The sequence below is a fragment of the Maylandia zebra genome, linkage group LG11 (assembly GCF_041146795.1).
Source record: "Maylandia zebra isolate NMK-2024a linkage group LG11, Mzebra_GT3a, whole genome shotgun sequence".
Lineage (NCBI taxonomy): Eukaryota > Metazoa > Chordata > Actinopteri > Cichliformes > Cichlidae > Maylandia > Maylandia zebra.
Window position 1 is genome coordinate 36,383,486 of NC_135177.1, and position 25,530 is coordinate 36,409,015.

At 38.9% G+C, this 25,530-nt stretch overlaps 1 protein-coding gene and 1 long non-coding RNA gene across 2 annotated transcripts; one reads left to right on the top strand and one right to left on the bottom strand.

Moving 5' to 3' along the window:
• LOC112429875 (uncharacterized) lies at positions 1 to 23,972 on the bottom strand. Its single transcript, XM_076890303.1, has 26 exons — positions 23,765 to 23,972; positions 21,599 to 21,851; positions 17,342 to 17,370; positions 16,405 to 16,696; positions 16,140 to 16,180; positions 15,558 to 15,831; positions 14,673 to 14,720; positions 14,342 to 14,385; positions 13,684 to 13,969; positions 13,268 to 13,311; positions 12,426 to 12,711; positions 11,873 to 11,916; positions 11,068 to 11,350; positions 10,636 to 10,685; positions 10,474 to 10,547; positions 10,083 to 10,297; positions 9,717 to 9,970; positions 8,937 to 9,089; positions 7,802 to 7,949; positions 6,111 to 6,140; positions 5,816 to 5,863; positions 3,957 to 4,004; positions 2,775 to 2,818; positions 2,489 to 2,599; positions 2,025 to 2,310; positions 1 to 873 (listed from the first exon to the last, which is right to left on the bottom strand). The coding sequence occupies exons 2-25, from the start codon at positions 21,840 to 21,842 to the stop codon at positions 2,032 to 2,034; spliced, it is 3,369 nt and encodes a 1,122-aa protein (XP_076746418.1). The 5' UTR covers positions 21,843 to 21,851; positions 23,765 to 23,972; the 3' UTR covers positions 1 to 873; positions 2,025 to 2,031.
• LOC143421156 (uncharacterized) lies at positions 9,917 to 11,148 on the top strand. Its single transcript, XR_013100908.1, has 3 exons — positions 9,917 to 9,999; positions 10,091 to 10,160; positions 10,244 to 11,148. It is a non-coding gene; the product is annotated as an uncharacterized LOC143421156 (long non-coding RNA).
• Positions 23,973 to 25,530: the final 1,558 nt, after the last annotated feature.

The window sequence follows — 25,530 nt, forward strand, 5'->3', positions numbered from 1 at the left end:
CAAGGGTAAAAAGGAGTCTTTAATAACAATTAAACCATATAAAAATTTGTACGTACAAGTCAAAATATAAGGACACATTTAGGAACAGTCTGAGTTTCTTCCTTAGACGAATAAAGTCCTCAGAGTCAGGAAACATCCAGTTCTGTGTAAATAAAGCCGTCCGATCCCGGTCTGACATTTCTGATGTTTGTAACGTTTCTTATTGACTGCTTCCATCATTTTAATGTACTTTTAGTCATTCATTTAACTATTCCTCATTCTTACTGTTATTTATGTGTTGATCTTTCTCATTTTGTGATATTTCAGTTTGACTGACTGATGCTGCAAATCAAAATGATCCTGTAGGAAAATAAAGACTGACCTGAACATCTCATCTCTTAAAATACAAAAGCACAGCAATCATCTTACTGAGTGATCTTCATTGTACATTGTTTCATTGTTTTTAGGCCGCTTCATTCCAGCAAAAGTTTCACCGTATAAACATGAAAGACGTGTTTTTACAGATTTTAAAATGTTAAAAAATGAACGAGTTTCTGACAGCAAATAGTTAATAGACACCAATGTTGCTCCCTGATGTATCCGAAAAAATATTTTATTGATAAAGAACAATTGTATTTATGTTTCTATATTTAGTAGAAAGCCAATATAAAATGTTTAGTGACGTGCTTAAAAGGGAATTAAAAAAAACAAAACAATGATTAAAGCAGGATATTAAAGATTAAAAAGTATAAAATTCTCCAGTTTATCTTCAAAGCAGTCGTCAAAACTTCTTAAAATGTGAGAAACATGGCAGTAACAGATGCAGGTCATGATGTTCCTCAGTAACTTCTAACCTTGGAAACTTTTCTCATTCAGGCTTCACTCCAAACCAGACTGAGCATCGACCACAAGAACAAAAGACAGAAGATAACAGAGTTCATATGGTGTTAATGTAAAATTATTCTGGAAGACTTTTCTTTATGTGGCACATTTATACTGTGACATGGATTTATCGTCTTCAACAAAATGAGAATCATAAAGCTGTTCATGATATTTTTGTATGTAATTATACATATAATGCTCATTTTCAGGTTAATATTTTTAATTTTGGACTGTACTCGAGTAGCTTTGTCTGAGTCACAGTTCAAAATCATCCTCATTTTTCTTATACTTGGTTTGGTTGTAGCTCCTCATCCTCTCTGAAACAAGCTTCTTTTTTACTCCTCTCCCTTTAAGGCAACTTTGTTCTTATTGGCTGTTTCCCACAAACAGAAGGTTTGAGGGACAAGTGGGTGGAGCTTCTGTGGTAAGGGCCAGAACTGGAGAACACCAATATTAGGATATCGCCCCTCAATGACATCACACATTACAGAAGTTAAAAAAACCACATAAACCTGAGTGTTTGTCTCACAGTGAGTATCTGTAAACATGATGATCTCATTATCGTAAATTTGAAAGTGTATAAATGAAAACAAAGAAAAGCACAACAAATGCCGTCTTTTTACAAACTGCGCTGCTAGAAACAAACAGAATGTGTTTCTATGAAAGAAGGAAATGAAATCACTGTCAGATCATTTCTACACGTTTAAACCTGAAATAATTCTGCAGAAAATAAAAACATGATAAGAGAAAATTAAAGAGAGAAAGTTAAAATAAAATGAAAAGATTAAATATTAAAATAAAAAATGCTTCAAAAATCTTGATCTCATCCTCATGTTTGCATCAACCTAAGAACACGAACACACACACACACACACACACACACACACACACACACATACACACACACACACACACACACACACATACAGTAATTTTCAAATCGATGTTATTTCCTGTATTTTAACCTCAAATCTGCTCCTACATTATAAACTCTCCCTCATGTCAGAGTCAGTTGGACGGGCAGTCAGACTCTCTGCTACTTTCCATACTACAATCATGTAGTGCACTGAAAATAAATTCAGAAGCTACAAATCTAACTATACAAAAGTATTTTGGATTAAGTAAAATATTCATAAAATCAATGATGCCATTTTGATTGTTACCTTTGCATCATGAGCTGCTGTCTGATAACTTCTGCACCAGATCATTTCTGTTAATTTTCCTAAAAACCTTCTTGGTCACCTCCCCAGACTTTTCTGTGTAGGTCTGCACCACCAGGTCCACCAGGTCACAGGTGCTGGCCTTCTCCAGTTTGCTCTCTGAGATGGGTTGGAGCTCCACCAAAACATCACGGTCCCGCAGGAACCACTTGAACTTTTCAAGCTCCTCCTTTTTCAGATCTTCCAACATTTCCAAAAGCTTCTCTCTGTCTGAGTGGACTGTTAATGCCTGAGAACAAATGAGGAGATATAATTTGATATCAATCAGTTATCCAAAAATAAAATTATGCATAACAACCATCCAATTCAATCACGAGGGGGTTTTATTCAGTTTTACATTCTGAATTATGTTTAACCTGCATTTTAATGACTTAAAGCTTTTGTGTGTAAAGTCAGGCGTTACTCACCTTTGGCATCTGTGCTGCAGCATCACTGTCCCACTGTAACTTTAGCTTTTTATGCTCTTCTTCTTCTTCTGGATCCTCATCGTACCTCTTTCTGTTGGATTTGAACAATGCCTGGTAAAGTTAAAGCAAAGAAAGGAATATGATTAGATCAGTGATTAGTTAGTTAAGTGTAAGAACCATGACATTTAAACATTTTTAACACAGCAGTTAAAATATTGCTTTTAAAAAATGTAAATCTTATGAATGAAGCTGTGTTGTGTAAAGTCAGAATAAGTTTCTTACTCACTTTCCTTCCCCGTGCAGGAGGATGTTTATCCACCGAGTGTTTCTCTGAGAAAGAAGAAAGATGAAACATAAATATTGATTGATTTGATTCATGAAGAGTTTTCCGATGGAGTGGAGTGTGTTTAATGTGCCAGGTTAAATATGCTATGAAAACATCAGAATCAGACTAGCAGCAGATATCTAACATTAATGGACTCAGATAAAGTGACCAGGCCCCGCCCACTTTGGAGCCATTAGAACAGCCAAATAAGGACCTACAGTAGTCCAGCCTAGAAGGAATAAAATGCATTAACTGATTTTTCAGTATCACTCTGAGACAAAAAGTTTCTAATTTTATTCATAATCATCTGAATTTTTAAAGGATGAATCGTGGTCAGCAGGTTCCTCTGTCTTTGGCTGCATCCACACATATAAGGCTCATTATTGTAAACTTATATAACTGCATATCATTTTTTAATGGTTTGTGTTATATCACCACCTTTTGTTATGGCAATGACCTTTTAAAATGTATTTGATGCACATTTTAGTGTGGAGGGAGATATTTTTTGAAATGAGCTCAGAAAAATCCCTGTTTTGAAAAACAAAGGGTAAATGGGCGGTTCTTATTTAGTACTTTTCTACCAGATGTCTCATTCATCCATTCATACAAACACTTTTTCTGGGCTTTCTATCTCAAATTCACACTCCAGTGAGCCGGGTTCAATGTCCTGCCAAAGGATACTGAATCCAGACTGCAGCAGCCCTGAATTGAACCACCAACCTTCTTGATAACCATGTGCACAACCTTTGTCCCATTTTCATTTTACTTCCTGTTTTATTTTCAAAGCAGGGTTGTTCCGTTTCCTGCCTGCATTCATGTCTATGATTAAGTTACAAGTGCTTTAGTATCCCTCTCCATGGTGTGTATTTAGTCTGTGCATTTTCACTCTCCCTGGTCATTTTCTCATCGGCTTTAACTCCTGTTGTCTCCCTGTATCAGCTTTTCCTTCTTGTTTTGGATTCTGTGGTCATTTTTTTTGCTTCTATCGCAGTGGTTTTCATTCCAGTTTCACTCTATTTTTAGTTTTGAGTAAAGTCTAAGTGTGTGCAGTTCATCTTCAGTAAGGCAACAACTATGAGTTTTTTCTTGAATACTAAAAGTAATTTACTGAAAAGATAGAACAGTTAATATCTGTGAACCTACCAGCTGCCAACGTGCCGACACCAGCTGCTCCCCTTGAGGATCCTGCAGCTGTGAAACATTGAGGAAAATTTACTGTAAGAAGTTAATTGGTTTAAACCACGTTTAATGTAAGGAACAAATGGAATATGGACGCTTGATGTCATTGTTTGATGCATCAGAGTTTAATAATGAGCTGTGTCATCTGATTAAACAGGTGTAGCCGTCATGTCTGAGATTTGGTTTCAGACCATTTCAATGCAATTTCAGAATAATGTTGAAAAATATGTTTTGAAATAAGCTACGTTCAACTGCGCCCTGCCATACGGGGTCACTGCAGATGTTTGATTTGGCAGTTTTACACTTCCTGACATAACACAAAGGGGGATTTGTGCCTCTGACTGGAATCAAACCAGCATCCTTTCCTCTCCAAGTAAACCATACTTCTGTTCTATGGAGCTCTTTTCTAAAACCTTTCTGTAATAAATGGTGCCATTTTGTTTCTTATCACAAGCTGATACCTAACAGCATCAGCTCCAGATCATCCTGTCTGTCTGTGCTAGTTTGTTCTTTGTCCCTCCTTCAGTTTTCCTTTACTAATGTTTGGTGTTTTTACTGGTTCTCCCTCCGTCTCTCGTCATCTGTGTCATCTTCTTCATATTTCTCTGTGTCAATGGAAAATTGTACTTAGTAGTCAGTATAATCTTTTAGTGATATGAGTTCGCATATGGTAGAATACTGCATGTAGTTATTTGTATTAGGAAATATTTAACCATGTATGCTTAGAGGCATATAATCAGTTGTGTAGTGACACGATGTGTGATCTCTAGCAGGCTGCAAAAGGCTTGGTGTGCACTCCAGGAATGCACCCCCACGTCCTGGGAGCATGAGAGAGGTCGTACTTTGTTTTATTGTTTTACGGTAGGATTAACGTAGCTATGTCTGTTTTAGTTCAAGTGCTTCTTTACATATAGATGAACAGCTGGACTTCCTCACCATGTTATCTAGGGTGAAACATCTAGGGTGAGGGGGAGACTACCCTCTTCCTGACCAAGGATGTTTCCTTTTGTGTTTTCATGTTATATGACCCTTTGATCAGCAGGACCACACACACACACACACACACACACACACACACACACACACACACACACACACACACACACACACACAGAAGTATAAATAAAGACTGGGGCAGTTTCTTAGCGCGAGTCTCTGGAGGCTGCCCTTGCTAGCAAGAAGTTCTGTGTGTTTCTCTTCTCTGAGTCTTTACTGAAGAAGTGTTTTAGAATATATTCCTTAACACTCTGACTCTGTTTTGTTCTTCTTTTTTTGTACTTGTACTTTTTGCCATCTCTGTGAAGCACTTCCTGTCCCTTTGAACGTTTTGATTAAAGAGAGTGAGCATGTAATCACTTCTGTTTGGTTGGGTTGTCTAACATATAACCTTGACCATCACTGGTAACTTTGACCTTGGACGCTAACAATGAAGGTTAAAGGTCAAACCATAATCAAGTAAAAAAACAAAAATCCATATCCAGTAATACGACATGTGAGCAGCATGGAAGGAGATGTGCAACACACTGTTTATTTTTTCAGTTCACAATGATGCCATAAAGTTTTGAAGGCTTATAGAAGCCAAAGATTTCAGCCAATTCTGCTCCAATCACATGGGTGAAGATGATCAAATACACCATCTTAGTATGCAATACTTCAAGGTCAAAGGTCAGGGTCATGCCATACAGGACAAAGCTTCAGTTTCAATTTAATCATCTCTAAAATTTAAAGCAACATCTTAGTCATTGGGGAACATAAGCACAGTTAGTATTGATCAGTTTTCTGTGTTTCATTATATAAAACTGAGTTAATATTGATGAACCTACCAGCCGACTGAGAGCTGACAGCAGCTGCTCCCACTGAGGATCCTGCAGCTGTTAAAAATAACAAGGAAAGTTTTTAATTTCTTAACAAATGTTCAAACTTTTTAACTTTCATTATGCCAGCAAACTGAAACATTAGAGACTCAGTGCCACCAAATTAAAACAATTAAACAACTACACCAAAGAATATTCCACTAAACTCTGGTCTACTTAAAAAACAAAAAAAGAAGAATAAAATCATTCATTTATAATCTGAGTAAAAGGTTCGTCTAAATGCTCCTTTCGTGTGATATCTTACCTTCGGCTTGACCAGACTCTGGATGGTCATCTGGAATTCAAGGAAAATCAAAATATGGATACTTGACATTAGAGTTAAATATGAAAGTTTCATCTGAATAAAGCCGAGTGTTCAAGCAGCTGGTTGCCATGGGAACCCATTCTCTGAAACGCTCTATGCACTGTTGTTGAGCTAATCTGAAGGCCACGTGAAGTTTGTAGCGACTGACTCTGCAGAAAGTTGGAGGCCTCTGTGATTTTACGTGGCCCGTCACTTTGTGGCTGATTGGCTGTCGTTCTTTGTTATAATACCATTAATATATGATTACATATGTGAGTATATGTCCAGTGTGTACAGGTACATATGTCATATATATCATAGAAAATCCACAACATTAGTCCTGTGGTGAAATTCCCTTGTTACAAAATATTATACATACAGTCAGCTGTACTTCTATATACTAAATATATACTTATACTGGAGTATTTTTTCTACTCGTTCAAAATCACAAGACCCACATATTTAGGTCAAAGATTATCTTCAATAATATTAATGAAGTTTGTGCCCTTTATTGTACAAACACATGCTGATCAATACTGTTTGAAAATGTACTAGTTAGGATCAATAAGTAACCTTTGACTGTGTTATGGCCAACGGTGACTGGTTCAAACAAAGGTTTCTTTGGCACTGCTAAAGTATGCGCATAGGACACTTTCTCTGCGTTTATCTGTAGCGCCTCACGCTGTGTCCAGCCCTTTCGATGCCTATACGGCAAACAAACCTGCCCCCTGTGCGTGAAGCTGGGATTCTGGTTCTCACCTCAGCCACCAGAAGGCAAGAAAAACCTTTACTCGGCATAGAAAGCAGCTTACGTCTGGCATGCGTACCTGACAAAATTGTCAAATTGATTAACTGTTAACTGCCGTTTTCTCATCAATTTGACAAAGTGAGCCAATTCAATGATGGATGTAAAAGTTATGGGGCAGGGTCAGAAAGTTATGCATCATACGTGGAAGATGAAAAGAAAGAACAAAGGATGAAAGAGTACCCAACGGCAGGCGGAGGGGTCACTGATCCCATATAAGAGGAGGGTCGATATGCCCCGCTCTGCTGCTTCTTCCCTGTCTGTCTGTTGTGTGTCTGTGCTGTTTGTGCTTTGAGGCTCTACACTCCGGGGTTGCTTCGCTTTGCTTGTTCACTTTTTCTGTCATCCTGGTTTATTGTACTGATTTCTGCTGTTCATATGACACTGTTTAATAAACTCTGTTCTAAGAATTCTACTCTTTTCCAGAGGATCTTTTTGAGTGATTGGATTTTAACTGGATCTGAAAAGCTGGACGTCCACAGCATTGGTGGGATAAGGTTATCATACTGGCTTCAAAATGTGCGACTCGACACTTGTTGCACAGGTGGCGTCTTATCACAGGACCATTGAACTGCTGAGAACGAGTGATTCTTTCACATGTTTGTAGAAGAGTCTGCATGTCTTAGTGCTGATTTTATACACCTGAGGCCACGGAAGCGATTTTAACACATGAATGAAAGGATGTGGATGAGCGAGTGAATACTTTTGGAAACATAGTGTCAACCAAACTGCTGCAGACTCTTTTAAGTTTGATGGAAAAAAAAACATCTTACATTTGACATTTTATGACATACAGTATTTCTTATATTAGTAACAGTGTGGGTAATATTGCTTCATAACCACTGACCTGCTTGAATTTCACATTTCCATAGTGGCTCATCAGCTGGTTCACCATCAGCTGGGTGAGTGTGCACCAGTGTAAGTATGAGTTCACTGCCTGGATTCTTAACGTACACCTCATAGAAGTTTTGCCTGTTGTATCTGAGGGTTAACTCCTGTGTTTGAAAAACAAAACAAAAGAACTTTAAAATACCTCTGTGAGCGCACACACACACACACACACACACACACACACACACACACACACACACACACACACACACACACTTGTGGTTCTTACATCTGGCTATTAGTACAGAAATGGAGCCTCCAAGTTTTACATTTTACTTTTTAAATCTTCTTATTTAAATATATTTGATGGACAAAGTGTAGGTGACAGAGACTAAAGATAAAAAGACAGTTTATCTGTGGACTTGTGATATTATTTAGATGCAGTAAGACAGATGTAAGTGATTTTCAGTCAAAACAATGTTGAGGCTCAGACTTTGAGTTTTTTAAATATGCTCTAATATGACCTGAGCACTTGCCCTTTGACCTTGTTCACATCAAGAGTTTTATAATGAACTAAAACTAAAACCAAAATTACCAGAAAAATGTGAACTGGAATAAAAACATAATGACCTACAGACCTTTTTACTCAGTTTAATCACATTTGTTTGTTTTTTTATTATTATTCTTTTTAAATACACAACTTCTTACTTTCCTTATCTATCAGGTCATTTTGGGAAAAGGTGATGGCATTTAAATGAGCCATTTAAAAAAATAGCAGCACACTAATATAATTACTTTGCAACTCAATGTTTGAACTTAAGAGTTTTAGGATTTTCTTCAGAACTTGATTTTCCTGAAACACTAATGTTGACTTTTACCATTATTTTATGTTCTTCAGGTAAAACTATCATCAGCACCTGAAGAAGACTGAAATACAGCATCAAACACTGCTGTGTTAAAGTGTGTGCAGCTGTGCTAACAAAGACAGCTGATAGTCCCTGGTGTGATGGCCCTCACCTCACTGACTCAGCCAATGCAAAGACACACGTATGTTTCAGAGCAGCCGTGTCATTCTGGCTAAAATAAGGCCTGATGTGTTTTCTGCCAACAAGGTTTCGATCCACATGTAGCACAAACTTTACAAACTTTACCTTCGGCTGAATTTTTGCACTTGTGTTGTCGGCTTTGAGGCTGAAAAGACGCTCGGTTTGCAGGTACTGGTCTGGGGGATGCTTTATGATTTTTTTAAAGTTCAAATGGGATTTTGTCTCATCATTTTTCTCACGATATTTCTCAGCAATTTCCTGTTTAAGAAAAAAAAAAGGAAACAAAAAAGCAAAGTAATCAAAAATAGGGGTTAACTTTACACCAACTTACACCATCTGTGTTTGAAATGACATTTATAACCAAGCAATAAGATTTTTGTGAGAGAGTATTATGGTCTGCTGGAAAAGAAAAAGGGAGGAAAAAGTCACATTAATGAGAATAAAGTCAGAGATTGTTGTGAAATATTGTGTCAAACTCTGAGAGGGAGAGTATCACCATGTGAAGGTGATCAATATTTTGCATCTTCATGGGTGCTTTGTGAACTCTCGGGTTAATAACAAGTGACTAATTTTTAATAATCAGAGTTTTGTTATATGAAGTCTGTATGATGTAATATTATAAACTCTGGTCTGGATCCAAATAATCTCCAGATTACAGTGAAGAGATTTATCAGCAAAGTGACTCTCACAGGTGCTGCTGATGTTAAAAGAAAAACTATGATTAAAAAATATTCTTATAATCAAACAGAAGAGATTTATTGTAGCAATAGAGACATTTTTACAATTGGCTTCAATATAAAACACATTTTTCACTTTTGTCTTTTGTCAGTCGGTCCTAATGTTTGGAATCTTGTCCTGTTTCACATCATTAAGATGTTCAGTTACCTGTTCCAGAGCAGGATCCTGTCGTATCAGGTAGACGTGGAGTTTGAGGAACGATGTGTTGGGTTTATAGTACATCAACATGTAACAGCTGATTTTTGGAGGAAATATGAAACGTATCAGAGCCGCTATCATCGAGAAATTTGGCTCAGTTAACTTGACATGTGTTGGTGTGACCTCAGACACTGTTTCCACAACATCTCCACAGTCATCTATGTGAAGGACTGCAAACGTGTCCAATATGTCAGGGATGTCATCTGCAGGAGAACACAACAACACAAACATGGTGAGAAGAACAGTTTATAACAGTTTGTGCGCTCACTGTCAGAAATGTCAAACATCTGAAAGTCTTCCTTCATGTCCTCTTACCGATGCAGATCCAGTGTGGCAGGTGAACTTCATTTAACTTCCCAGCAGTGACTGTGACGTCCATCAGAGGACCTGCAGGCATGTATTGTCTGCTCTCCATCCTCTCCATGTGTCCCTCCCAAGATCTAAACTGGTACTGAAAGCTGGTCTTTCCCTTACAGACCCAGCGCAAGCCCGAGACACTGCATTCAAAGTGTCCTGCTGCAGACTGAAGGCTGAAACAGGAATTAAATACACACTCATGAAGGAACAACAGAGTGAATGGAAACACAGAGAGTAGTCGTGTGAATCGGATGCAAAATGAAGAATTTCCTCTGGGAATAAATCCAAAGCTGAACTGTTTCCTGTAGTTCCAGTTTGCTGTGCTGCAGCATTCAGGAAGTTGATTTACCTGTAAGTTGGAGCCTCGTCTGCATCTGTACTGTTCACCTCAGGTTCAAGTTTAGTCCAATCACTGCAGTCCTGCTGCAGAGGACAGTCTCTTTAGTCAATAAGTACACATGTTTATAAAGAAAGAAACTTTAGCAATAAATGGATGAATGGAAGGGATTACCGTCAGGCTCTGACAACCTTCAAGCTCTGAACTTCTTTCAGTTTTTCGTCCTTGTTGAGACACAAAGAATTCAAATGAATGATGTTATGCTGACATATAAAATCATCCTCTAACTGTCCACATGTTTGCTGTTTGATCACTTTATGCTGTGCAGTGCTGCTTCAACATCAGAACAACATGTTCAGCAGGACGTGCAGCTGAGTGACGTCTAAGATGATCAAAAGCTGATGAATCCAAATATTCTCACCAGTGATGTCAGAACAAGACAGAGACAGAGAGAAAGGTTGGATTCAGCTCTGATCATTTATGCAAAGTTATTTTTGGACGTCTGTTGTGTTTCCTGTTTATTTTAATGTTTGTTGATTAGAAGTTGTTTAAACAAGTTTATTGTAAATTATGAAAATCTGTTTATTAAACTTTGTTTGGTCTCACCTGAGCTGCTCTCTGACAGCCTCAGCATCAGATCAGGTCTGTTCATGTCTGTTAAAACCTCCATGGTCACCTCCACAGACTGATGACCAAGTTCATCCACCATCACATACACAAGGTGTTCTGTCCTGTTTGGATACATCTGTATCCAGTACCTCTCCATTTGTGGCAGGCTCATCTTAAAGCACGTGAACGGCAGCAACTGCTTGAATTTCTTTAGATCCTTTTGACTGAATTCATTCAGTGTTTTGAAGAGAATCTGTCTGACAGCTTTCTGTTCTTTTTCCTGTAAAACCAAAACAATGTATTAAGTTACTGTATAATATCTCTGTTGGACGATTTAAAGATTTCTTTTTATTTAATTTCCAGAGAAACTGAAATAGAAATATCAAATATTAATAAAAAGATGTCTTCATTAATATTTATGTTTCAGAACGATCACCGACGAGACAGCTGGCGGTTTTGATATTTAACTTTGTGTATTTATGAACTTTAGTTTCATGAAAAAAAGTATTGTTTACTTTCCATCAGTACTAAAACCTAAATGTCCTTTTTTCTGGAATTAAAGTCTTTGTAAAGTTAAAGACAAAGAAAAATCTAAAGATGTCATTTCCTGGTTTTATCGTCAGGAGTAGATCCTTCACTCTGTTGTCAGTGGAAACATTATTGCTGCAGACTCCACATTAACACTGTGAGAAGCATCCAGTTTCAAAGATGCTTCGTCTGTTTCATCGTGTTTAATGTTCAAGATGAGGATGATTTACAGCCTGAATCTACTGAATGAAAGCTGAGTTAAAGTCACACTCACTCTCTTCAACAGTGCAGCTCCATGTTCATCCACAGAGTGTTTCTCTGAGGAGGAAAGACATTTACAATCAACTCTGAGGATTCAAACATCATCACACATCCAAGTAGAATCAGCCTTCAGACGACACAGATGATTTAAAAGAGAAAATCATGTGAAACTAAATAAAATGACATAAGAACCCAACAAAGAAACCCTCCATCCTGTCCAACCAAAGTAACTGGGGGTTCCCAGCTGTGATAATGAGAGAGGGTACACCTGTCCACCTCAGGTTTTAAACAGACAGACAACCTTTCACACCCACATTTAATTTAGAACCAGCAATAAAGCCAACAAGCATGTGTTTGGACTGGAAACCAGAGCACTCTGAGGAAAAGCATGCAGGCACAGGGAGAACATGCAAACTCCACACAGAAAGGTTCCAGCCAACCAGGAGGCTCAAACACACAACCTTCATGCTGTGAGGACACAGTGCTAACCACTGCACCACCATGACACCACCAACACAAAAACCTGTTGATGACACAGAGTTTACACTCATGCATGTTGGTCTTACCTCTGGATGCTGAGCTGCTCTCTGGTAACTTCTGCACCAGATCAGTTCTGTTCATGTGCATGAAAACTTCTCTGGTCACCTCCACAGACTGATGACCAAGTTTATCCACCATCAGATTCACTACATCTGCTCTGGTTGATGACTGACTCAACCTCCGTGAGAAGAATGACAGATTCCTCCAAGGAAGGATCGTCTGCAGGATCCTCTTAAATGTCTCGAGCTCCTCATCACTCAAATCATTCAAAGTTTCTAAAAGCAGATGTTTAACAGCTGCCATTGTTGCCATCTGGAACAATAAACACAATCACGGGGTCACATATTTATTTAGCCAAACACAAGCATCTATTTACTAGTTGCGGTACGTTTATGAAAAAAATGAAGAAAATATAAAACTGTGATCCACTTTTATGGGTTTGAATACTTTTTCTTTACAGGCTGCAGTTCTTCTCTCACTGTGCAGATAAAAACTGAAATATATCCATCAAGAATCTTTCCCTGATTTCACATCATCTTTCATTCTTTATTAATATTTGTAAGTAGAATAAAGTTTCCTGTTTAAGCTGAAAGTGTTTGATGTTTTCAGATTTCTCTGTCCTGTTGAAGAGTCAGGACAAATGTACATGCTGACACTTCCTCAGCTCATCCTCAGTGGTAAAGACATCCTGACATTAGTGTTGCAGAAAATTACTGCTGAAGAAGTCAAACTGAATGAAGCTTCAGTTTGTCACAAACATCCAGCAGAAATCATGAGAAAATGAGTCAACATGAGAACTGATGATACTTTAGTCCTCTGACTTTCAGCCTGCTGTCTTGTACTGAATCAGAGATGTGACATGACTCACTTTGTGGATCAGTGCAGAGCGTCGTTCATCCACAGAGTGTTTCTCTGAGGAGAAAAGTGCTCAAAGTCACTCATGACAAACACATTTAACAACTAACTGACAATTATTCAGGAAATATGACTTTGGAAAAATGGACAATATGCAGAATTACACTGAAACCTCCTCAGCAATAATAAACAGTATGAAGGAGTCATTTTTACTCCTCCTCACAAAGTATTTGGATTTAATCTGGTCTCATTTTTATGTATTTATTGAAGTAGATTTTTCCAGAACAGCCATAAAATATGTTTTAAAGATGTGTTTTTTTGTCTTTATTACAAATATTATTTATAAAGTCAAAGAAGACTTTAGTCAGACGTTTATGAGACATGAAAACAGTTTTATGACTTTAATGAGTTTTGATTTTGTTGTCTTACTTCGAGGCAGTGAGCTGCAGTCTGACAGCCTCTGAGCCAGATCAGTCCTCTTCATCTCCTTTAAGACCTCCATGGTCTTCTCCACTGACTGTTGGCCGTAAATCAGCACCATCAGAAACACTGTGTGCTGCAGGTCTGTCCTCATGTACCACATCCATGAGAAGTCTGAGTAATATTGGTGAAGATGAATTTGTGGCAGGTTCTTATTGAACTCACTGAGCTCCGGCTCATTGAGACCATCCAGAGTTTCCAGCAGCAGCTCAATAACAGACTCCATCGTTTCTACCTGGAAAATTCAAAGAAAATGTTCATGAGATAAATGTGACATTTCTCACTTTCAGGTTTGTTTGTTTTCTCATCAACACTTTACAAATGTAGATGTGTTTAGATGACATCATCCATCACATAAGGTGATGATGTCATTGGTCATATTTGTCACAATGATCACAAACAGCTGATTAACAATTATTCTGCTTCTGTTAACAAGTTCAGGACTTTCTGACCTGCTGCAGACCTCCCTCACTGCACACGCTCAACTTATCAAACTTTGACTTTTCCAATCAAAATCAAATCATTTGTTTCTATTGAAGATTTCTATCCTGTGTTTATGAAATGAAAGCTGGATGATCTGAAGTCAGACAGATGTGACATGACTCACTTTGTGGATCAGTGCAGGCCAACGTTCATCCTCAGAGTGTTTCTCTGACAGAAAAGAAAGATTAAAAGCTTCATTCATGACTGATTTAACATCAGTGTTAATAATCAGACACTTTGAAATAACTGATGCTTTGATTTCATTCTGATGATCCTTGTAAGTTGGATTAATAACAACATTAAACTTGTTAACATGAAGTCATATTTGATGGGAAACTATCAACGTGTGAGGAAATGATCCAGTTCTGTTTCATTCAGTAATTCTTCTTCTTCATCTTCTTCATCTTCATATCAATGAGTGTATTTATTGATTCATGTGTTTTCTGGACACTGACCTTTCTCTGTTTCCTCCACATCAAATCCTTCAGCTGATGATCCTGCAGCTGCAACACATTGAATACAAACTGTAACTACATGATACAGACACTGTGTGTGTCCTTTATGTGTGCTCATCCTGAGTATAACACTGAGTCCGGACAATAAAAAGCTTTAATATTTCACTTTCAGCTGTGCTGACTGAAGGCAGGAGGAGGCCATAGTTACACAATCACAGAGAAATCACTGAAAAGACTTTGAATCATTTACCTCATACAGGTCGTCTGTCTCCATAGTGGAGTTTCAATCAAAGCTAACATAAAGATCCATTTACAACACAAGACTGATATTAATGAGCTCAAAATGCAAAAAACAAAGAAAAATATTTTCAAAGGAAAGAAGTTCAAAGAGCTTTAAAACAACATTTACTAAAGAAAGTCACTGATTCAATAAGCTGAATATTTTTACTTTAAACATTGAAATATGAAAACAAATCTGTTTAATTTTACTGTGTTTGTACAACCTGAATGTGTTCATTTATCAACGTCTGTCCAAAATAAATCAGAGGAAACAAATTCTTTCATTTATAAATGATAATAAAGTTTATATTATGCAGTTCTTGTTGTGAGTTTCTCTGATTTAATTCTTTAAATTAATTTTTACTGTAAGGTGTAATATTATATTTAAAATCCTTCCACACACAGTTAAGAATAATCCCAACATATCTGTTGTATTAATTTATGCAGCTTATGATTATTGTACAGCTGTCCTTCTTGGCCAGGACACTCTTGTAAAACAGATTTTTAATGTCACAATTTTATTTTTTCCTGGTTAAATAAACTTTAATGAATAAATAAAATGTATTAAAGTTATTACAGACACTCTGACAGATTATTTCCTCTTACCTTTGAGTCCTGAGCTGCTCTCTGACAGCCTCTGCACCAGATCAGTTCTCTGCATGTCTGTTAAAACCTCCCTGATCACCTCCACAGACTGATGACCAAGTTTATCCATCATATCATTCACTATTCCTCTTCTGTCATTATTCAGTTTGATTTGTGGAAGACTCTTCTGAAAATAAGTGAACTGCAGGAACAACTTGAATTTGTTGAGATCCTGATCACTCAAATCCTCCAGTGTTTCTAGAAGCACATCTGTAACAGCTGCCATTGTTGCAACCTGGAAAATTCAAACATTCATAAAGAAAAAATGTTTCCTCACTGAGAAAATTACAGATTTATGTTTTTGTAGCTGTTTTAAACTTTGAATGTTTTCAATGTTTTCTCTGAAACACTTTGTTTTCTTTTATTATCTTATTTATTAAGATGTATTTATGTAAACACACTTTTTAATAATGTTTGATTTTTAATCTAAAAACATTTCTGTGACAACTGTTTAATCTAAATGATGAAATTATGATTTTCAAACTGCATCTTATTGAATCAAAGCTGAACTCTGCAGAGTCAGACAGATGAGACGTTACTCACTTTATGGATCAGTGCAGACAGATGTTCATCCACATGTTTGTCTGAAAAAAGAGAAATTAACAGAAATAGAAATAAGTGTTTAATAAAAGCTAATCGAGCTTTAAAAAAATACACAGAGAACAAAAAAAAAGTTACATTTAAACCTGCTGAACATCATTTTCTGCTCGTCAACAATGCTCTCTTTGCTCTGTAAATCTGACTGTTTCTAATATGAACTGAAGCAGAAACACTTTTATCATTTTAACATGTTTTGTCTTTATCTTACTTTGAGCTTCTGAGCTGCTGTCTGTCAGCCTCTGAGCCAGATCAGTCCTCTTCATCTCCTTTAAGACCTCCACGATCTTCTCCACTGACTGTTGGCCAAAAGTCCTCACCATCAAAAACACCACGTCCTGCACGTCCTGCAGGTCCTGCAGGTCTGACATCTCAGACAGACTCATGGGGCTCATTGAGCCATGTTTTCTTCCCAGGATCTGGATGAAGTCTCTGACCTCGCTGCCTCTCAGATCAGCCAGTGTCTCCAAAAGCAGCTCAATAAGAGACTCCATCGTTTCCACCTGGTAAAAACAGAGGTCACATGACAGCGATGCACCATTCAAATGTCTGCTTGATTTTTAATCAACAGAAACATTTTAGTGTGCTAAAAATAAATTCATGTTTGAATCCAATTCCTTCTAAAAACCTGAAAAGATGACCTTTGACCTTCAGACATAAAGCTGCGTCTTTTTAAGGTCATGACCGGTCGACCAGATGTAGAGCAGAAAATAACCTCCATGAACATCTGGTGCTCGGTGGGTACCTGCTTGGATTGGTTTTTTATTTCTTGGCTCATTTTTTCCTCTTTTTGAAGGATTTAATTTTCATGAACAGGTTTGTGACTCTGTTTTACTGCCTGACTGTAACTCTGTCAAAGACTGAGCTACAAAAACTGCAGTGAGTCTCCTGATTTTACAAACAGAGGGGAGCTTTAACTGCTCGCATCTTTACTGATAAACAGAAAGACTTGAATTTAATCTGCTTTTAAAATGTAAATAAGGTTTAATATTTCTATACCAATCATGTATAAAACTCATGTGTACATGACAAAGCTGCAGCTTGAATCTCATGTGTATGATTTGTGTTGAAGATGAAGATCATTTTCAGTCTTCATCTACTGAATCAAAGCTGAACTGTGTGAAGTCGACTGATGTGACGTTACTCACTCTCTGGCTCAGTGGAGGAAACTGTTTGTCTGAGGAGAAAAGAAAGAGAAAAAGTCAGATTAGAAACTGTTTTATCATCAGGCTTTATGAGGATTTAGAACATGAAAGATTTCACATCAAAGTGACACTTAAACCTCGTTAACTCGTTAATAATGATTTTAGAGAGAGGCCTAACTTTGTGAATGAGAGCACACACAGGATACTCTGATCGCTGATCACTTTCATGTGTGTGTATATACACACACACACACACACATATATATAAATATACACTACATGTCGTTGAACGTGACGGGAGTCGACTCCACACCGGGGCGTTTCTGTCCAATGAGGGTCCCAGGCTGCCTCTCCCATGCTAACCAACCGTAACTTGGAGTGAGAGACATAAATATGAAGCCATACCAGCTGGGACGTCACCCAGGTGGCATAGTGGCTCCAGCAGATCCCAGGAAAACATTAGAGATCTCTGTCCAGAAGAGCGCTGTCAGAGTTTTACCCCTGATACTGCTGGATAAACAGAAACTCACTCAGGAACGAGGTCACACACAGCTCAAGTTTTCACTCGCGACAGGGAAGCAGTTGATCTCCAACCCACTTCAACTTGCTTCCCCCCTGCAGGTCGTTTTTATTGTTTACACACATGACTATTCATAAAGCTCGTTGCTGTATTAACTAAGACAAATTACTATACATGGTTAGAAAGTGTGTTGTGCAAGCGTGGTTATACAGTGTGAGTGGTTATATGATGTGAGTGCAGCCCTCCCAGGATGATGTCAGTATCTTGTCCCGCCAGGTGGCTTCCTTCACTGCGTACAGTCTGTTCTTCTCAAAGCTACTTGTTCCCTTTATGGAGGTCGTGCAAATACTCATATTTGTGGGTTACACAGCGAGCAAATAAAACGCAGCTTCTCAAGACTCCCAGGGTTTTCCCTGTGGATTATGTAGCTTTGAGAAGATATGGGATCTATGAAGGAATCCTGCGTTTCAGATTGTTTCCATGAAGGTGGAACACATCTTCATGCTGGAAGTGCCTCTCTCACCACCAACCTCTCCCCCAAAGATAAGAACATAATCAGCATTAGCTTGGAGTGCGTTAATTAAGTTAATAACTAAAATTAAACGTAAACTATTAATTACAATTGATGTGATTTGATTATTCTTTTTACATTATTTTAGTTTTTCACTTTTTCTTTGCTCCTGCCAAGTGGATTTACTCAAATCTGTTGCAATTAAAATCGAAACTGTGGACATACAATAAAGGTATAAATATGAGTATTAATCTATATTAGTCCAAATAGCTCTAATAGGTTGTTGCAGCCTTTCCAAGTCATTTCTTCCCCTGGGGCCGATTGAGAGATAGGCTGCCACAATAGGTGTGACTGATAACAGAATAAAATAGAATAGAATAGAATAGAATAGAATAGAATAGAATAGAATAGAACAGAATAGAATAGACCATTATTTTCCCATGAATTAGAAATTTGGGTGTTACACAGCTCATATATATATATGAGCAACTGAAGTTCGTATATACAGGTAACAATGAACAGAAATATGTATAAAAGTGTACAGAGAAATGTACAAGAATGTTTGTGTGTGTGTGTGTGTGTGTGTGTGTGTGTGTGTGTGTGTGTGTGTGTGAGATTCTGGTGAAATGCACAGTGAACAAACAAGCTGATGAGTAAGATAACCTGCTGAGAATGACCTACAGTAGCGCTCCTTCCTACGCTGTGAGTGTAAAAGTGTCATGAACCGGCTGTGTGGAGGCAGATGAGGACCCAAATGCAAAACTCACAGAGGCAGGAACTGAACTCAAAATCACTGCTTTATTGCAGGTTTCACAAAGGAACAGAACTAAACTGGGAATACTAACAGAAGACCGTGGGAACACAGAAAGACACACAGGTTCGGGGAGAAGACATTGACGACGCAACACTGGACTGAGGGAGACATGCACATAAATACACAGAAAGCTAACGAGGGACGTAGGAGCACACAGGGAACACAGCTGACACTAATAGTAACAATGAGACAGGGAAAGAGCAAACACAACATGACGTACACTGACGAGAGACTGTCAAAGTAAAACAGGAAGTACACGACAGACACAGAGACCCAGACTAGACACTGAACAGAGGGAACACTGAGTACAGGGACAAGAGCAACATGAGATACTACTGACTGGGGAACGAGAAGGCAAACAGGAGGACAGAAGTAAACTACACAGAACATGGGGGTACAGGGACCCAAACCTAAGCAGTAGAACCCTCAATCCAAGGAGAACAGAAGAGCTAGAAGTACAAACTGAAACCCAAACCACAATCATCCTAAGAAAACAAAAGTACAAAACTCAAAACACTGGCACACCGACCCAGAACCGTGACAGTGGGAGGTGCTGTCCATGATGAATGTTAGGTTAGACAACATCCTCTCCTCAAAACATCCTCAATGGACTTCAGCGGACAGTCCTGGACAGTCCTGGCCCTTTGGACCAGAGATTAGAGAGATTTGACCTGCAAGGCTACTCAGGTTTCTTCATATCAGGGAAAATAGGGCAGACACTTGCAGGTCAAGGCAGTGAGGCTGGACCAGTCCCCTCACCTACATCGGCTCAAGAACCCTGCATTATCTACTGGATAAGACTCAGAGGATCAGCCACACATGTCTAGATCTGTCCAGCAGCCTCCTCCTGGTAGGACATTCCCAGATAGACTTAAAGGAAACTCATTTCTGTTTGTATCCATAATCTCATTCTTTCAGTCCTCAGAGCTTGTGACCATATGCATGGGCAGGAACATAGCTCCACCTACAAATCTAAAACATCAGGGCCCGCTCTCTCCTCACCAGGGCAGATCAGCAGAGCATCCACATCACTGCAAACACAGCACTAATCTATCTGTCAATCTCCTGCTCCACTCTCCCCTCCCCTGTGAACGACACCCTTAGATACTTAAACTCCTCCAAATGGGGGAACTCGTCCGTGACCTGGAGTGAGCACTCCACCCTTTACCAGCTGAGAACCATGGCCTAAAACTTGGAGGTGCTACTTTCACCCACTTGTTGCACATTCAGATTCAAACTGCCCCAGTGAGAGCTGGAGGTCGTGACTCCATGAAGCGCTTTGTCTCTCCAAAGCGTGCTGCACATGCGTGTCTGTTACATGCTTCCTTGATATGGGTTGCGTGACCAGAGAACTCCAGCTCTCTCAGGTACAGTAGATGCAGCTACGTCTCCAACATTCTCATAACTTCTAGTCTGGAAAGTTCCCCATCCAGACGATGAAGGCAGTGATGGCATCTGAGTCTTTCTTCTTTATAAACACTGACAGATACTAGATACTGTGTGTTACTTTAATTTAGGACCAGCTGCAACTGAATAAATTCACAATACAGTTAATAAGTCCCATTTATTAAAACTGTAAAGGTGGAATTGTTTGACTGGAGTCCTCTGACACCTACAAACATTTGTATTTTTAAAGAAGCACCAATCAAAGCAGAAATAGAAAATTGTGTGAAACATTAGCAACAACCTGACAAATTCATTAAAAATTTAAATGATAGAAAAAAAACACATCTGTGAGGTATGACAAAAATCTACCACAGACTTCAGTCAGTATGATGAGGGTTAATAGTGACATAATTATAACCTGTAGAGCTGCTTGAAGACTTTCCAACCATGTTGAATGATGTTGGATGTTTTTGTTCTGATCTGATCAAAATACTGTAACTGAGCTTGTGTAACAGTGTTTATGTTGTATGTGATTCCATAATAACCACAATGGATTTGTGATGTTTATTGGCTCAATGGCGCCCTCTCTCAGAGGCAGTGGATCACTGCACTGTGTGGGATCATTAGGTATCAGCATGTGTGCGACCACTATACAGAGCATGTGACCTCTGTAGCTGTCTAACTGTTAATAAGAAGAGTTTCAGTGGTTTGTTGTAATTGTGAAGTCCTGAAACAGTCACATAATATCACTGCACACCGGCTATAAGCTGCTATTATTTTGTAGTGTGCTGTGTTTGAGCCTCCTGTAATGAGCCAGCCTGCCTGACCTGCACATATTCTGCTCTAATCCACGTTATAAAAAGCAGCACGAAAATATACACGTCTTTGTTCATCATTCACTACACAACACAGAGTCAAGAGATTTTTCTATCAGTCAGCACCTGGTTTCATATGAATGTGATAAACTATGTGCAGTATTCTCACATATTTAATTCTTTGTTCTCTTATTTGTGGTTCCTGAGGTGATACCTGATAATCTCTGCACCAGATCAGTCCTGTTCATCTTCATTAAAGCCTTTCTGGTCTCCTCCACACTCTCTCCTCTGTACGTCTCCACCATCAGCTTCACTACATCCTGTGTGTTTGCTGTTTTCAGTCGGCCCCTTGGCTCGGATGATAGATCTTTCTCCAGTTCAGTGAGTGACTTGAACTCAGCAAAGTCCTCTGGACTCAACTGGTTCAGTGTTTCAATGAGCAGCTTCTTAGTCGTCATAGTTACCACCTGGAAAATGAAGAAATCATATTATACATGAAGGACAGCATGTCTGCTGTTTGTTCATTTGATGGATGGAAACTGACTGCTTTGTATTTCACTAATGACAACATTACTGACATGGACGTTTGTTACTTTTCTATCACCCAAATGAAAACTGTGATTGGACGTGAACGTCAAACATCAGCTTGAACCTTGAATAAAATTGAGAGGATTCGTTTTTGTCCCCAAAAGGACGTTGAGTTGTTTCTAAATAGCTGCAGAAAAAGTTACACTGTGAAGTAATAAATGAACCAGTACAATGTCTTGATGCATTCTCAATCATCCAGGAAAGTAAATCTCCAAGCTAGTGGAGCTGATCACAGCCACAGAAACAGCAATTCGTAACAACAATATTGCAGAAGTGGAAGCAGAGCAACTACGGACGAAAGTTTCGGCCTGTCTCAGCAATGCAAAGCCCCCAGCATCCAACATCACCATGGAGGAGAGGAAGGCACTCACATCACTTAGTGATGACAACAACATTATCCTCCTTCCAGCAGACAAGGGTAGGTGCACAGTATTGCTAAACCAGAAAGACTATCATGAGAAGATCTTGTCACTACTCAGTGATGAAAATACTTATGAGCCCCTGAAACGAGACCCAGGAAGTGGCTACAGGAAGAGGGTGATAGACTGTCTGAAGCAGTTAGAACAGGACAAGGCTGTTGACCGGACCTCATACCACAGGCTGTACCCAGGGGAGTCTACACCAAGTCTGTATGGTTTACCAAAAATACATAAACAGGGTGCACCTTTAAGACCGATTGTCTGCAGTTTCACCCATCGTGGCCAATTTGTACATGGAAGAAGTGGAAAAGAGGGCTTTGCTATCCTACCCTGGAACATCACCAAGCCATTGGTTCAGATATGTGGATGACACCTGGGTGAAAATGAAATCCCAGGACGTACTACATTTCACGGATCACATTAACTCGGTGGACCGACACATCAAATTCACCAGGGAGGATATGAAAAGTGGCAGGTTAGTCTTCTTAGACTGTGAGATTTCCATCAGTAATGGGGGACATCTAAAAGATGACGTGTACCGTAAACCTACACATACGGATCAGTATCTAAGGTTTGACTCTCGTCATCCACTGGAGCACAAACTGGGAGTCATCAGGATGCTACAACACAGAGCGAACACCATCCCCACTGACACAGCAGCCAGGGAGGCAGAAGAACAGCACATCAAGAAGGCCCTGAGTGGTCTTTGATCAGTGGGTTTTGGTCAGTGGTTGTTGATCAATGGTCATGAGAATTTGCATAATTATGATTAAGGAACTGACCTCCCAGCCTATTGTTCTTCACCAGGGAAGTCTCAAATGTCCCAGGAATGGGTGGACCAAAGACCAGCTTTCCAGTGTCATTATCTTTTTTAGGAATTTTGTTGTTCTTTGCCCTAATTTTTCTGTGATTTTGGAGCATTATTTTAGGGTCCCCACATGACACTTTTTTCATTTTGTTAGACATGGCACAGTTGAAAGTAAAAGAAGACAACTTTAATTTGTCATGTGTTGTCAAATTTTGATATATTTTGATGACAAGTACTTTTTGTTGGTCATATTATATCGGGTAAAAATCACCCGGCATTAGTGATTGTGTTGCTGTTTATAGCGATAGCGTTCTAGGGTTAAGATCACGTGACTATCGTGGCCTTTTGAAACCGCCACAACCAGAACTCTACCGTGACCGAGACCTCCGGTTCTTTCCCACAGAGCTCTGCACCTCTGCTTCAAACCAGCAACAGTCACATGATCTAATATAACTTATTATTGTATCTCATTCCCTGTTACACACACATGAAAACAACTCCAACAAGGAAGCAGAACTACGAATGTGAACTTCCAGGAGGAAGCAGAACTTAATGCCGCGCTTACCTTCAATACTTCATGTAAAATGTGAACACCAGGAATCACTGCTGATGGAAAATCATTCTTCAGTGTTTGTGAAGCAGCTTAGTGTGAGGCACTGTTCTCCCGCTGCTTTCTCTCACTTTCTGTAAACGCTGAGGCGGAAAAACTTCCGCTTTTCTGCGTCTCTCTCCTCCCAGCTGTCAGCCCGCCTGAATAACGGAGGCGCCTTGATGCTAGTGATGGGTCGTTCGCGAACGAAATGGCTCTTAGAGCCGGCTCTTTGACGTGAACGACGCGAGCCGGCTCCTTATCGCGAGCCGTCACGTGGTTTTTTTGGTTTTTTTCTCTCAGCCTCTCTCTCGCACTTTTTTTCCGCTTCACTCTGCACGCGAGCCTTGTGCTTTACGCTGGGCAGAGGGGGGAGGGGCGGTAGTTACACTCAGTAGCACAGGAACAGAGCCAGAGAGAGAGAAAGAGAGGTAGGGACAACAACATTAGAAAGGTATAGTAATCATCCACAACTATTTTCGGTTGCAGATGATAAAGGATTGAGAAAGTTTATTCATGCAGGTCCATGTGACAGAGAATATGCATGTTCTTTTAGTTTTCATATTATAATTTATATTTAATTGTGTTGTGGTTTGCAGTGTTTTGTGTTCTTTTCACTTTAAATTTGTGAAAGGAAAAAGCTGAAAATTTAAATAGTTAAAACTTGAAATGTGAATAGTTGATTTTTGTATTATATGATTTATTTATTACATTTTATGTGGAGTGAATAAATAAAAGTATATTTACGGTGGCCCCTAGAGACAAAGCACATACAAACTTCAAATCACGTACGAACTCTGAAGCATGTACAAACTCCAAAACACGTAAAAACACGTACAAACTCCAAAACACGTAAAAACTCCAAAACACGTAAAAACACGTACAAACTCCGAAGCACGTAAAAACTCAGAAGCATTTAAAAACTCAGAAGCACATAAAAACTCAAAACACGTACAAAAGACAACAGAAGTGCTCCAGGATGCTGGGCGCAGTGTTGAGCCTTTGTTATCTTGTGGCTACACAAGCCAGCAAGTACCAACGACCGGATTTGGTGTGTGGTAATAACAGGTAAATGAACTTTTTTTTAAATTATTTGAATATATATATGAGTGCCTGTGTATAAATACACAAACAATACACACATGCTTTCAATTGTGTAATTTAAGTGATCTAGTAGCTCTGCTTTGGAAGTTCAGTTCATGCTAGAAATGTGTTTTGGAGTTTGTACGTGTTTTGTCTCTAGGGGCCACCGCATATATTTATATATAAATGTAACCCGGGTTTAAAAGATGCATAAATAGTAAAAGATAAGTGAAGTCTGAGAATATAAATATCAAAGAGTTCATTTATTTAAATTTTCTTGTTTATTAAAAAGGTAAAAGTTCATGTAAAATTATTAAAAACATGTTTGCATTGTTTAAAATAAGTTATCTTTCTTTTCTTGTGAATTGTTTGTGAGAACTGTAATTTCCTACGGGGATAAGGTCGGTGAAGGTAACACAGGGTGGAGAAGGAAAAGGAAAAAAGAGACGAGAGCGCGAGAAGAGGTGGTGCGTGAGTTACACGGAGCATCCGGAGAAGTTAGCTTGTTTTTTATGTACTAAGAGTAAGTGTGTTTTGACTTTTCGGACAGATAAGTCACAGTGTCGGTAAGCTAGTGACATAATACGTAAAGTTTCAGCGTGAGTCTGCTGGACTGTGTGCTTTGTTTCTTGCGGCTGTGCACGCATTAAGTTAAAGTG